This window comes from Peromyscus californicus, unplaced genomic scaffold, assembly GCF_007827085.1.
Source record: "Peromyscus californicus insignis strain IS unplaced genomic scaffold, ASM782708v3 Scaffold_2__1_contigs__length_46816999, whole genome shotgun sequence".
Classification (NCBI taxonomy): domain Eukaryota; kingdom Metazoa; phylum Chordata; class Mammalia; order Rodentia; family Cricetidae; genus Peromyscus; species Peromyscus californicus.
Window position 1 is genome coordinate 38237258 of NW_026294540.1, and position 13177 is coordinate 38250434.

The 13177-nt window shown below is 48.8% G+C and overlaps 2 protein-coding genes across 6 annotated transcripts in view; one reads left to right on the plus strand and one right to left on the minus strand.

The window, feature by feature from the left end:
• Pdap1 (PDGFA associated protein 1) lies at positions 1-11122 on the minus strand. Its single transcript, XM_052754473.1, has 6 exons — positions 10998-11122; positions 7469-7560; positions 6024-6131; positions 3562-3683; positions 2039-2190; positions 1-725 (listed from the first exon to the last, which is right to left on the minus strand). Exons 1-6 carry the CDS (start codon positions 11008-11010, stop codon positions 667-669), a joined length of 546 nt encoding a protein of 181 aa, XP_052610433.1. The 5' UTR covers positions 11011-11122; the 3' UTR covers positions 1-666.
• The window catches only part of Bud31 (BUD31 homolog), an 8772-nt gene continuing 6716 nt past the window's right edge, over positions 11122-13177 (plus strand). Inside the window, exons 1-2 of one of the 5 annotated variants that reach the window (XM_052754475.1) lie at positions 11361-11474; positions 12492-12618. The gene's annotated coding sequence lies outside the window, so the exon portion shown is untranslated. The other 4 variants (XM_052754476.1, XM_052754474.1, XM_052754477.1 and 1 more) reach the window with 4 other exon arrangements.

Below are 13177 nucleotides of genomic sequence, written 5' to 3' on the forward strand. Positions count from 1 at the left end.
TTACGATAATGTTGTTTAATCTGCCAAATATACAAGAATTTTAGGAGCATGTCTTGTCTGGGTGATGCACAGTAACCAGAGGTTTCTTGAAATGATCAATGGGTAGGGTTAAAAATGGCCACTAGCCCTGACCAGGTGGGTGGGAAAGGGGCAGAGCAGGTCAGAGAGGAGAGGCCTCATTGGACGGAACTGGCCAGGCACAAACCTTGGACCCTTAGGGGCACAGGCTTCCTGACAGCCCCTCTGAGTGAGCACCCAGACAACGATCTGGGCTGGTTGTCATCAACCCCCACACCAGCTGCCTACTGGCACTATCCCCCCACCCCCAACGTGCAGTCTACTGGACAAATGGAATCTCTTTACCCCACTTCCCAGGCAGCCCCCAACCAGGGTTCCAAATTCTAAAAACAGCAAAAACATTCAAATGGTTATGTATGAAATGCTGTCCTGCATCTTTCTGTCTCAAAGATAGCAGCTGCCCCTCCCCCCAGCCCCCCCACGTCCCCTGAATGATTTCTGTGCCAAGATGAAGAGGAGGCCCCAGGCCATAGGGGCTCCTGGCCATGAGGGGCTGCTGCAGCGGCGCCAGGGCACAGGGTGGGTGAGACACGGCAGAGGTCCTGGAGGCATGGCCCAGTTCCTCGGCATCTCCTCCCACAGGCCAGCTTACTTATTCAGGGAGAGTGACTGCATTCGTTTTCCTGACAAAGTTGCGTCATCTTTTGCTGAGGGGTTGGAAGGGAAGGGTGGGGGTTAGAACACAGCAAAAACACCTCCCACATCCCTCTGAATCACAGGACTTCAGGACCAAGGCCTTAGAAAACATTTTGTGCAAACGGGCTCAGTTAATAGATAGGAAGAGAGCCAAGAAGGATCCAGACTGCCACTCAAGGGAGAGGATTTCTGCTGAGGCCACAAGGCTCAGGTCTCCAGATGTTCCCACTATGCTTGAGTGACTGTCACCACCCTGTCAAAAGCTGCCTGTCCATTCAGGCCCACCAACTCACAGTGTGGTGGCTACTGGGAACTTGGGGCGTCCCTGGCAGAACCCTGCAGTTCCAACCTCTCTCTCTACTCTGAAGTCTAATGTCTCAAGTCAGCAACAATACCTAGCCACATATCAAGTCCTTTCTTGCTTAGAGTATGGGAAGCCAAATGAGTTCCGATAACTAAGCTCAGGAAAGGGATGGATGCCCCAGTGAGTTCTCAGTTCCAGGTCTGTTTCCTCATATAAACGAGTTCCGATAACTAAGCTCAGGAAGGGGATGGATGCCCCAGTGAGTTCTCAGTTCCAGGTCTGTTTCCTCATATAAACGAGTTCTGATAACTAAGCTCAGGAAGGGGATGGATGCCCCAGTGAGTTCTCAGTTCCAGGTCTGTTTCCTCATATAAACGAGTTCCGATAACTAAGCTTAGGAAGGGGATGGATGCCCCAGTGAGTTCTCAGTTCCAGGTCTGTTTCCTCATATAAATGAGTTCTGATAACTAAGCTCAGGAAAGGGATGGATGCCCCAGTGAGTTCTCAGTTCCAGGTCTGTTTCCTCAGATTTCAGTAAATAGGAAAGTGAGCTGAGGGCTCTCATAGCCACCTATGCCCCTTTTCCCCTGGAAGGTCTCAAGTAAAGTGCTCTACACTAGACACCCCCAGGCCTGTGAGAACCTGGATCACCTTTAGATGCCCAGAGGGAGGGTGAGGAGTGGACACAGACATGATGCCCGGCACCTTTTATATACAGCTCTACCATCTCAAGCCCCTGGAAGGATGGCAGAACTCCAGGTGCAGCCCCTTCCACAGACCTGAACCTCAAAGGCCTCCTGTTGGAGTCAGTGGCTATTAGAAGGTGCTCTACTGATCCTAACCCTCATCTACTCCATGACGGTGGGCAAGAGCATCTCCCCAGCGATGGCAAGGCTTTACTGGCTGACATGGGTGATGAGGTAGCTGTCCTTCCTCAGCCCCTCCCACCTCACAGACAGGCTTCAGGGTCCCGCCCAGAACGAGTCAGTTAACCAACTGTACCTGGGCCAACAGACCTACCTTTCCTCTCCTCTTCTTTCTTTCTTGCTGCCTCCTCCCGTTGTTTCCGGATGATTGCCAGCCGGGCAAGATCAGCCTTGGCCTGCTCTGTCTTCCCAGCCAAATGCATCTTCATGTAGCGTTCTTTTGCTTTTTGCTTCTCGATTTCTTCTCTGTTTGGATAAAATGGTGTCACAGGGCTAGCTTTCCCACCACTGTTAGCGGGGCTAGACATGGGAGTAAGCACAAAGTGCAAAGGGAAAGGACACTCCAGCTGAGAGGGAGGTGCTAGTTCCAAGTGTCTTTTAGTGGATACCCTCAAACAAACAAGGAGAGGGAATGGTCCCAGGAGAGAAACCCCCATGAGAACTTTGGCACAAGAGGGGGCAGTGTCTGGTTGCAGGGACAAGGTTGCTGCCTGAAAACTTCACGTGGAACTCAAAACCAAATGCACTATGTTCCAGAGAAGATGATCATAATGAAGAAGGTACTAGGCAGGGAATGAAAGCCTTAAGTGATGAGAAAGAGACACAACCTGACTTCAGGGTACCTTCTTACAGTAGTTCACATGTACCTCCCAACCAGGTGAGCCCCTTCAGGAGGGGTGTGAGAATAAAAGCAGGATCCCATGGGACAAGGGTATGGCTAGTAATCACCTGTCTAAATAGAGAATAGGAAGGGCCATCAGTTTCCCTGTGTGATTCTGACTAGCAGGGCTGTCTAGGATGTGAGAACAAAGGGCTCCATTTCCACTGAAACCTTAGAGGACCCAAATGGCAAAGGAGGAAAGAGGCTTGCCTGGCAGGAGCAGTAGAGGGGCTTTCTGGAGGCCCTTTCCAGTCCACAAGGCTGGGCAGTAATAGGAAGCAAAGCATGGGGGCGTGCTTCAAGAGGATGGATGAGAAACTCAGCCAGCAAGGGCTTGATGAGGAAATATTACACTCAGGAGACTAGACAAGACACCTACTATTGAGGTGTGGAGATAGCACTATTGGCCAGCAGATCCACCCTGAGGATGTGCTAGACTGAGATGTCTCTTGGTTATTCAGGACTAACCAAGGCTGCTTCAAGTTTTTGTAGGACCCCCTCAGTGAAGACCAAGTATTGGCAGAGTGCTGGCTTTCATGATCATCATTTCTGCATCTCTGTTGGGCAGAGATGGGACGTTTTGACTTGAGGCCCAAAGAGGACAGTGACTTATCCATGACTTCTCAGTGAAGTGGCAGAACCCTAGAGCCCTTCTATTCTGGGAAAGACAGCTCAGCCTGCTGTCACAAAAAGGAAACTAACAGAGGGGTACAGAAACAGCCCCAGTGACACCCAAACCCCTTCTCTGTAGTGTTTGGAGACCTGTTCTTTAGCCATCCTGGGACTTGCACAAGGTGCTAGGCTGGAATCCTAGCAGCTTTCAGTCTATTAAAAGGCCACGAGGTCGTCTAGTCCCGTTAAGTCAATGAGGCTGTAGGTGTGGCTAGAAGATAGAGTGACTGCTCTGGGGCCCTAGTCTGTGTGCTTAGGTTGCAGGTTCACCCAGCAGATATTACCGTTCTCTCCTTGAAAGTTCCTTTGGCCCATCCAGATCCAGTTGTGTGACCTTTTTGGTTGTCTGTGCCACCCGGTTGGGGTTCTCAATGTCAATGAGCCCTTCCACACCTTTTCGCTTTTGCTAGGATAGAGCAGGAAATGTTAGAGGTTAGTTCTTGGGGTGCCTCAGGAGGCCAGCCCACCACCTCCCAAGAGCCCATCAGGATGGGGACAGTACTTTGGAGTATCTTTACCAGTCTGGGAAGGGCAAGGAAAATGAGTGTATACTATGAGAGTCCAACCTGTGTCAGGCCCCAGCAAGACTGGCAGCTCAGGCCTCAGTAGCTTGCCCACGGTCAACAGAGAGCAGAACTGCCCCCATTTCAATCTGTCTTCAGAAGCCGCTTCCCACAGAATCCTAAGACTGATTTCCCTTATAATGACCTCATGGCTCCTTGGGTAGGGTGAGCCATGGTGTTGCAATTCCCGCCCACCTCAGCTTTGAGTGGGAAATATGACCCCAGGATGAAGGTGCTTCTTGGATCACAGGCTTCAGGAGCTAAGTCATCCTATCTGGTGAGACCCAAGAAGAAACGAAACAGTTTTACAGTAGGTTTGCTTAATCTCAAGCTTTGTCAAAACTAGTTTTTCTCCTCGAAGTGACCAGGAAAGAGTTTCCAAATGCTGATTATCTGAGCACTCCAGAGTTCCATAGCCTACATCCAACTTCCCTCCTTCTAAAACATGCCAACAACCATCCATGATAGCTTGGCTTGAGAACTGCTCTCACACAACCTGATCTCTCCTCCCTTCAGCATGTCCAAAGTATAGGTGGACTCCATACACTCTTCTAACCCTGCTACTGCCAATCACTAAAGAACAAGCCATGAGATGCTTTCTCCTGCATTCTACAATACCTTAGCCTCTGTTCCCTAGAAAAGCCAAAACCACTGACCTTTAAAAAGTAAGCTGTAAGTTGGGTGGTGGTGGTAGCACACACCTTTAATTTCAGGATTTGGGAGGCAGAGGCAGGCAGATCTCTGGGAGTTCCAGGCCAGCCAGGAGTCTCAACTGTTTCAAACAAACAAACAAACAAACAAACAAAAAGCAAACCTTGGGATGATAATAGGCTGGATGGGGTAAAGGTGCTTGCTACAAAGCCTAATGACTTGAGTTTGATCACCAGGACCCATGATTTCTGCAACTTGTCTGACCACACATGCACCATGGCATGCTTGTACAGTGATACCCCCCACCCCCCACCAAATAAATATAATTTAAAACATAAAATAAAAAGCAAACCTAGTTATTTCTCTCCTACTTTCAAGGTATCCACAGTTGTCCCTGCCCAGTCCCTGATGCAGTGAAGCCAACACCCTTCTGGAACTATAGAGACACCCTTGCCCACTAACTCAGAGCCCCAACAGCCCCCAATTTCTGCTCTTCAAACATGCAGAGCTTGTTCTTATCCCAGGGTCTTTGCAGTTGCTAGTCTGCTTGCCTCAACTGCTCTGCCTAGCATCTGTTATTCTTTTTTTTAAGCATGGCTGGCTCCATCCTTGACTTAAGCCATCTTATTAGCACAATGCTATTCCAAGTATCCTCTATCAGACTGATTCATAGGCTTTCTCACAATCTGAATTTGCACTGTCATTTATTTTATTTTCACTGTATGTATTTTATTTTCCCATTAGATTAGGAGTCTTTAAGAACAAGGGAATCCTTGGCTGATATGTAGAATTAAATTAAATTATAAAATTTAATAAAACATAAAAAAAAGAACAAGAGCTTTTGATAATCAATGTGTCTTCAAAAACTGAAGGTATGTGATGTCACTTTAACACACAGGCAGCAGAGGCAGCGACCAGCTCAAGGTCAGGACTAGTCATATAGCAAGTTTAAGGCCAAGTTAGGATACATGAGACCCCGACTCAAAGCAAAACAAAAACAAAAACAAAGAGAGGGCCAGTGATAGCGAGGCAGGTAAAGAACTTGCCTGGCGAGCCTGACATCTTAACTTTGATCCCTGGAATTCACATCAAAGTGGATGGAGAGAACCGACCCCACAAAGCTGTTCTCTGACTTCATCTGCCAGCACGGTATGTATCCACACCCCTCCAGTTAAAAAAAACAAACAAGGGCTGGAGAGATGGCTCAGTGGTTAAGAGCACTGCCTGTTCTTCCAGAGGACCCGAGTTCAATCCCCAGCAACCACATGGTGGCTCACAACCATCTGTAATGAGATCTGGTGCCCTCTTCTGGCCTGCAGTCACATATGCTGTATACATAATGAATAAATAAATCTTAAAAAAAAAAAAAAGGAATAAAAACAAAACAAACTGGGCACGGTGGTACACGCTCATGAACCCAGGACTTGGGAGGTGGCGATAGAATTGTCAGGGGTTCCTAGCCGGCCTAGGTTATGTGAGACCCTGCCTCATCTGCCCAGTGAAGGGGTTTGGCCTGCAGTCCCCAGACTCACCTGGTAGTCATCATCTTCATCTTCACTCTCATCTGAGTCTAGAGACTTCTTCTCCTTTTTGGGGTCACCCGAAGCGCCATCTCCACCTTCTTCTTGTTCATCTTCTTCCTGTTTCAGAAATGGACAACCTGCAGAATCAAAAATGCAAAACAGACCCCCAAGAATGTAACACCCATGACCACCCTCTGACTGTGGACCTTCACATTAAGCCCCTGGAAGGCTTGAGCCAAGTATGACAAGGGACCTAACTCTGTGACCCCAGTCACTCAGCACGAGGGACCAGAGGCCAGTCCTCTAGCCCAGTGAAGCCCCTGATAAGGCCACAGAAGACCCCGATCCCCTTCATAGCTACCTTGGTCAGCCCAGGGAGCAGCTGATCTCACAAGTCAGAAATAGTCAGGCGTGGAGCTGAAAACTGTGCCTGCTCCACACAGCTGCCAAAGTGACTTTCCTGGTCATGCCTTCCTGGTTTTATGCTCCCCCGGTCATGTCTGCCCACAAACTCCCTTTAGCACCAAATGCCCAAGCTCACACCTTGGCAGGCTACCTGCCTCTACTTTTCTGTCTCGAGTTTAAAAAAAACAAAACAAAACAAAACCACTGGGAAGAGCTGACATTATGGCTTATGCCTGTAATCTCAGCACACAGGAGACAGAGGCAGGAGGATTGCCAAGAGTGCAAAGCCAGCCTGGTCTACACAGCGAGATCCTGTCCCCAAAACCAAATTAATAAAGCCTCAATAAAAAACTTAAGTCCATCCTCTCTTAACACCTACCCATACAGTTTTCAAGGTCCCATGTAAATACCAGGAACTCCACAAAGCCCTCCCAGATCCCCAGCTAGATATGGCCCCTCCCTTTCTCAGGGCCAGGGGAGCGAGTGTCTAGGTGTGAAAATTCAGTGTTGCAGGGGATACAAATAACAGTGGACTAGACAGGGTATCCTGGGCCCAGAGGAACTACTAGTTCAGCTTGGACTGGAGGACAGGCAGCACCAGTAAGAGTCACAGCAGAGGCGATGCTGGACAAAGCTACTAGCAATGAACAGGACACTGGGGGTGTGGGAAGGCAGGCAGTGTGTATGTAGAATCTGGCAGACAGCCCTCCCTGTGTGGCTCCAGGAACCAGTAGGGAGGTAGAGGAGATCAGAGCTGTAGATGGACAGTGGCTGGTAGAGGGAAAGCCTCTACAAGGCAGGCATACAGGACCAAGAGTGGAGACCACCAAGGCAACTGCTGCGAAGTGGGCAGTCTCTTCTCGTTGGTCCAATCACAGGACGGCCCCTCTGTGACTGTGACTGGCTGCTCCAGGACTCACACCTGCCACCTGCTGCCCTTCCCACCCCAATGTGCTGACTTTTCTTGGAGAACAGTAGTCCTTTCCTGTCCTCCCCTGGAACCAGAAGCAAAGCACCATGATAGACCACTGGATCGGACATGTACTCACGTTGGCCTTCTGCTTCTCAGCCTGTAACTGGGCATCGATCTCCTCAGGGCTTGTATACTGCCTCACCCGGCCTTTGTGGCCTCCCTTTCTACCTGCACAAAGATCAGAAGTTCAGGAAGGTGAGAGAGAAGGCTGCCTTCTTTGCACTGACCCCGGAAGGCTGTCCTTTTTGGGGCAAAGGAACCTCACCCACCCCCATCAAGTACCACCCAAACCTACAATGTTCCCAAAGAACAAAAGCAGCAGCTTATTACATCTGATGTACAACTCGTCAGATGTAGGTTCCTAACAAGACCTGAGGTGAGGAAAGGAAGATGGAGTCTGACCGAATCCTGTTTTCTTAAAATGCAAATATGGCTGGGTGTAGTGGTCCACATCTTTAGTCCTAGCACTCCAGACTGCAGGGGCAGGCAAGATATAGACCTCTTGAGTTCTAGGCCAGCCCAGTCTACATATGGAGTTGCAGGCCAGTCAGGGAACATAGTGAGACCTTGTCACAAAGTCCAAACAGTGTTCTTAGGTACAAGCAAGGAAGCAGGAAACATGTATGCCTTTTCTGGCACTACAAAGCTTTTGAGTTTAATACTCTGTCACAAGCTCATCTGATCCTTAGAAAGAAGGTACAGTACAACAGCCATTGCTGGTTTTCTACCACAGGGAAGGAGACTCTGTCAAGCAAAGTGCAAAAGAAGAAGAATCCTGAAGCCTAAAGCTCTGGGTTTACCACTCCCTTCATCTGTGGCTCTCTGGGCAGGCGTATACTTTGCCAGAGTCTCAGTGTCTCTTTTTTTCCCATAAGGCTGCCATGAAAATAAACTGGTTACCATTTGAAAAGCAGCTGGAACCAGGCGCGGTGGCACACGCCTTTAATTTCTACACTCAGGAGGCAGATGCAGGCAGATCTCTGTGAGTTCAAGGCCAGCCACACTGTTACAAAGAGAAATCCTGTTTCAAAAAATAAAAACAAAACAAAACAAAAAGAAAGCAGCTGGAATTGTGTGTGGCATTGGATAAGCAACACAAAATGTCTGCTAATCTGTTCTAATATATTGCTTGGTAGAAAAACATATGCTATCACTGGCCCCATAAAGGAACTACTGCCAATGGCAGTGGAAAGAATAAAACACTCCATCTTGATTATATGAAGAGAATACTAACAGGATAAAAGCCCAAAATCTACCAGCAGAAATTCTGTGTTTAGATTTAAACTAGCAAATGGGGCTAGAGAGATGGTTCAGCAGTTAGGAGCACTTGTTGCTTTCAGACAGCCCTGGCTGGTTCCCAGCACCCACAAGGCAGCTCAAAAACCATCTGTAGGCTGGGTGGTGGTGGCACAAGCTTTTAATCCCAGCACTCAGGAGGCAAAGCCAGTCAGATCTCTGAGTTCAAGGCCAGCCTGGTCTACAGAGTGAGATCCAGGACAGGCACCAAAACAACACAGAGAAACCCTATCTTGAAAAATCAAAACAAACCAAAACATCTGTAACTCCAGTCCCAGGGTGATTCAATGTTCTCTCCTGACCTCTCTGGTCACTCTGGTCTCACATGGCACACTTACATACATGGAGGCAAAAAACTCTCACTCACATAAAAAAAATTAAACTGGCAAAATTAAAGTTGAATACAGATCTAACAGCAATCTAACACTGACCAGGACTATCAGTGACAATTCATCTAAGAGGTTAAGTTCTATACCCTGATGCTCTAGCCAGAACACTAGACCAATTCCTGCTAAAGTCTGTCTTATAGCTGGGCGGCAACTCCTCTGCATCCTGCAGCCTATACTGCCAGGCAGGACCTCTCTCGATTTCTGAAAGCCCCTTGCTGTGAGTAGAGAATCTGTAATTAGACAGCCGGAACTGCTCCAAGCTCTGGAGAACACTGCAGAGACACTGATTTCCTAGACAGCAGCTGCAGAGCTGTAATTGGGCTGCCACAGCCCACACCACCCATTTTTAATGACTACCTGAGTTCCCAGGTGTATCTAGGTATGTTCATGAAAGGCCTATTGTGAGATACCAAGCTTGCCATTAAACAAACAAACAAACAAAAACAAAACAACATCCTTTTTTGCATATTCCAGGTAACAACTCAAAACTGGTCATTACAGGCCCTCATTCCCTACACTTGTCTATGGAATACTGACCTTAGCTTGGTTTACAGCGGCTCTTTCAAGACTCTAAAAATAATTCACAGTATGATGAAAACAGAATTGGTCCTTTGCTCTTGGGAATTTTTTTTTAATAGTTTTATCAAGCAAAGAAACAAGGCTTGTCTGCTTGCAAAGATTTTCACAAATCAAAAGACTAAGTCTATTAGCCAGGATTCCATATTTAAGACTGAGGGACTGTAATTGCCAACCCTGGAGTGAAAATTCTGGAGCTGGAAAAGTTCCTCTGCGTCTTACAGATGAGACCGAGGAAGAAAAGAGTCTTCCAGACTCAGAATAAATCAGCAGAGAAGTAGGTTTAGCCGCACTTGGCGCTGTAAAGCCTAATATCTGAATATTGACAGGAAGCAATTTAGGCTTGAAAAAGCTCCAGGCAGATGTTCCTGTAGGCTGATTGCATTAACTGGCTTAACACGTGAGCTACCAACATTAACTGAACATCTGTTCTGTGCCAGAAGCGAGTCAGGACCTTAGAGCGATCTATTCTATCATCGTGTAACTCTGGTCTCCAACTCATCAAGCTAAGCCTTATTCATACCCCTGTAGTTCAGATGAAGATGAGCTAGAAGAGGTTAAAATCTTGTTTGAGGCCACAAAATTAAGATGTGATATATCTGGTATTCAAATCCCCGATTCTAAAAGGGAATGAGAACGTTAAGATGGGAAACGCGGTCTTCTTGGTCCCTCCACACAGTAACAGTGCTTGCCTGGGCATTTAGGGGATACCGAGCACTGGACTGAGTACTTGGGTCCCCTAGTTTAAGCCTCAAAACAGAGCAAGAGGTAGAGATAGAATCAATGCCTCCCCATTTGGGAACGACAAAACCGAGACACAAAGAAGTTAGGCGACTGGCTCAGAGACACATCCTTAATGGCTACCGCGCAAGGGAGAGAGTGCAAGGTGGTCCAGGATCCAGATAACTAAGTCAGGCTCTTATTATGAGGCAGGCGTGGCCGAGTTGGAGCCCGACAGAAGCCACATTTTATGCTCGCGGCAGACAGGCTCCGCACTCGCGCGGGACGCGGTGACTCAGTCTCCGGCCAGCCAAGTGGGAGGATAACTTCAGACGCTCCCCAGGCTCGAAGGAGCGACTCCTGGGTCCCGCTTTCCTCGGCGGCGAGGACCCAGGGCCAGGGAATCTCCTTCAAACCCCCGATGGCGAGGCTCTCGACCACTGCGAGCCTCAGTTTCCCAGTCAGGACAATTGAGCGTCGAGGCCCACGCTCGGCTGTGAGGCGGCGGGGATGGCCTCCTTCGGCGCGGATCTCCTAGAGATCCGCGGGCTGAGGGGACGGCGGCAGCCCACCCACGGCCGCCCCTAGCGGGGCCACGCGAACCACGCGCGCCCACCCCCTCACCTCCTTTAGGCATCTCGGCTGCGGCGGCTGCAGCGGCGGCGGCGCCTCGAACTGACACCGGAACCGGAAATGCCTTGGGCTCGACTTCTTCCGCCCGGCCCAGTCCCTCTCCGCGCGCGCCGCCGCCGCCGCCGCCGCCGCCGCCGCCGCTGCCGCGAGGAACGGGGACCTCACCGAGGCCGGGCTGTCTTGCGAGTTGCCTGAATCCCTGGCCCGACCGCGTGCTGCCAGGCAACCGCACTCCCCGGTATCCTGGTCCGGGGAGACGCGTTGCTGTGCCGGCCACCCCAACAGGAAGTGAGAGGAAAAGGGCCGTAGGGTTTCCGGAATTCTACAAAGGCAGCGCCCGAGCACCTAAGGTGACGCAATCCCCGCGCGAGGTGGGCGGGGCCCCGCGAGGGCCTTATTCTGAAGAGTTTCTCACCCGGGCGGAAGCCGTCAATAAAGAAGCGGCGGCCGTAGGTGCTTGTTCTTCCGGTGAGTGTTTGTTTCCTCTGTTCTCGAGTCCCGTATCTTTGGCAACGGTTACGGCCAAGAAGGCGATCTGAGCGGCAGAGGCTGGAGTCCCCGATGACTTGGCGCCTTTATCGTTCTGCACAGGGGATGGTAGATTTGGGGCTCTTTCTCGGTCTCCCCTCTCTCCCCCCATCACGTTTTCTCTTCCGGGACCGTTTTCTAAGTACTGCTTGTTTCTCAAATGCTGGTCTCTGAGTTTCCCCCAATTCCGGTCTGTAACTTCCCTTTCGTTCACCTCCTTCCCCAAACTCCTTTAGTTTGTAAACCGACCAACACCTCTTTTCTCCTGATACGTTCACCTCCTCGTTTTAACTCTCTCCTGACCCGAGAATCTTCCGGGCTGAATTCTCCGGGGTCAGGAGAAAGTGATTCTCTAAGTCAGGCTGAGAAGAGATCAGACTCCATCCACCTCTTAACTTTAGTGCTGGGAAAACCGGTGCAAAGACCACTGATGGAGAAGTCTGGAGCCTCTAGTCAGTCAGAATGCCAATTCTCAGCTATGTGACCCTGAGTCCACCTCTTAGTGTTTGATTCATTTTTTTTTTTTGATTGATTTGTAAAACTGTTAAGGAGAGGTGTGTGTGTGGGTGGGGGGATTGTAAAATATCAGTCACCATACAGTGGGTGGGACTGAATACATTTGGAAGAGATGAGTGGGTTATGCTTACAGGTAATACATGACCAGGGTTCTCTTTGCCAGCTAGAAAGCATAATGCAATTTGAAAAGATGCTTTTTATCTTTTAGGTGGTTAAAGGCGTGGTTGTGTACACCTTTAGTCCCAAAAGACAGAGGCAGTGGGATCTCTGTGAGTTCGAGGGGGGCATGGTCTACAGAGTGAGTTCCAGGACAGCCAGGGCTACACAGTGAAACTCTATCTTGAAAAACAAGAAAGAAATGGAAAAAAAGATACTTTTCTATTGTTATGTGTTGCTTTGGCCTTTGTTTATTGTGTGTAATCTATTGCTCTCATTTTACAGATAAGACAGAGGTCCAAAGAAGAAAAGTGATCACCCCAAAGCCACAGAATAATTGATAAATCTGGACAAGAACACAGGCTTGTAACTGCAGAGACCAGGGATTTTTATATATTCTCATAGGAAAGAGGTAGAAAGTACTGTGCTTTTTATACTCAAGTTTTTCCCCTTGAAACTGTCATCCCTGGGGTTCTTCACTGAAAGGCTTACATTGTAATTGGCTTTTAATCAGTTCTTCATGATGACCCCATAAGGTAGACCTTAATATCCTTATTTTTTATTTTTTATTTTTTTGGTTTTTTCGAGACAGGGTTTCCCTGTGTAGCTTTGCGCCTTTCCTGGAACTCACTTGGTAGCCCAGGCTGGCCTCGAACTCACAGAGATCCACCTGGCTCTGCCTCCCAAGTGCTGGGATTAAAGGCGTGCGCCACCACCGCCCGGCAATATCCTTACTTTTACAGGCAAACTTTTTTTTTTTTTTTTTTTTTGGAGACAGGGTTCATGTAGTCTAGATTGGCTTCAAACTCAACCAGATATCCAAAGATGGCCTTGATCTCCTGATCCTTTTGCCTTCACCTTGGATTAGAACTGTGTGCCACCATTCCGGTCTAGGGAAGCTAAGTAGCTGTTTGGGGCCTTCTGGATAATGATCTTCTGTGGGCATACTTTTGGTTTTGGATACAAGCCGA

Coding starts and splice junctions, on each gene's coding strand:
- Pdap1 (XM_052754473.1), bottom strand. Junction 2,191..3,561: donor GAACTTTCAAGGAGAGAACG/GTAATATCTGCT, acceptor TTATCCAAACAG/AGAAGAAATCGAGAAGCAAA. Junction 726..2,038: donor GAAAGAAGAGGAGAGGAAAG/GTAGGTCTGTTG, acceptor CCAACCCCTCAG/CAAAAGATGACGCAACTTTG.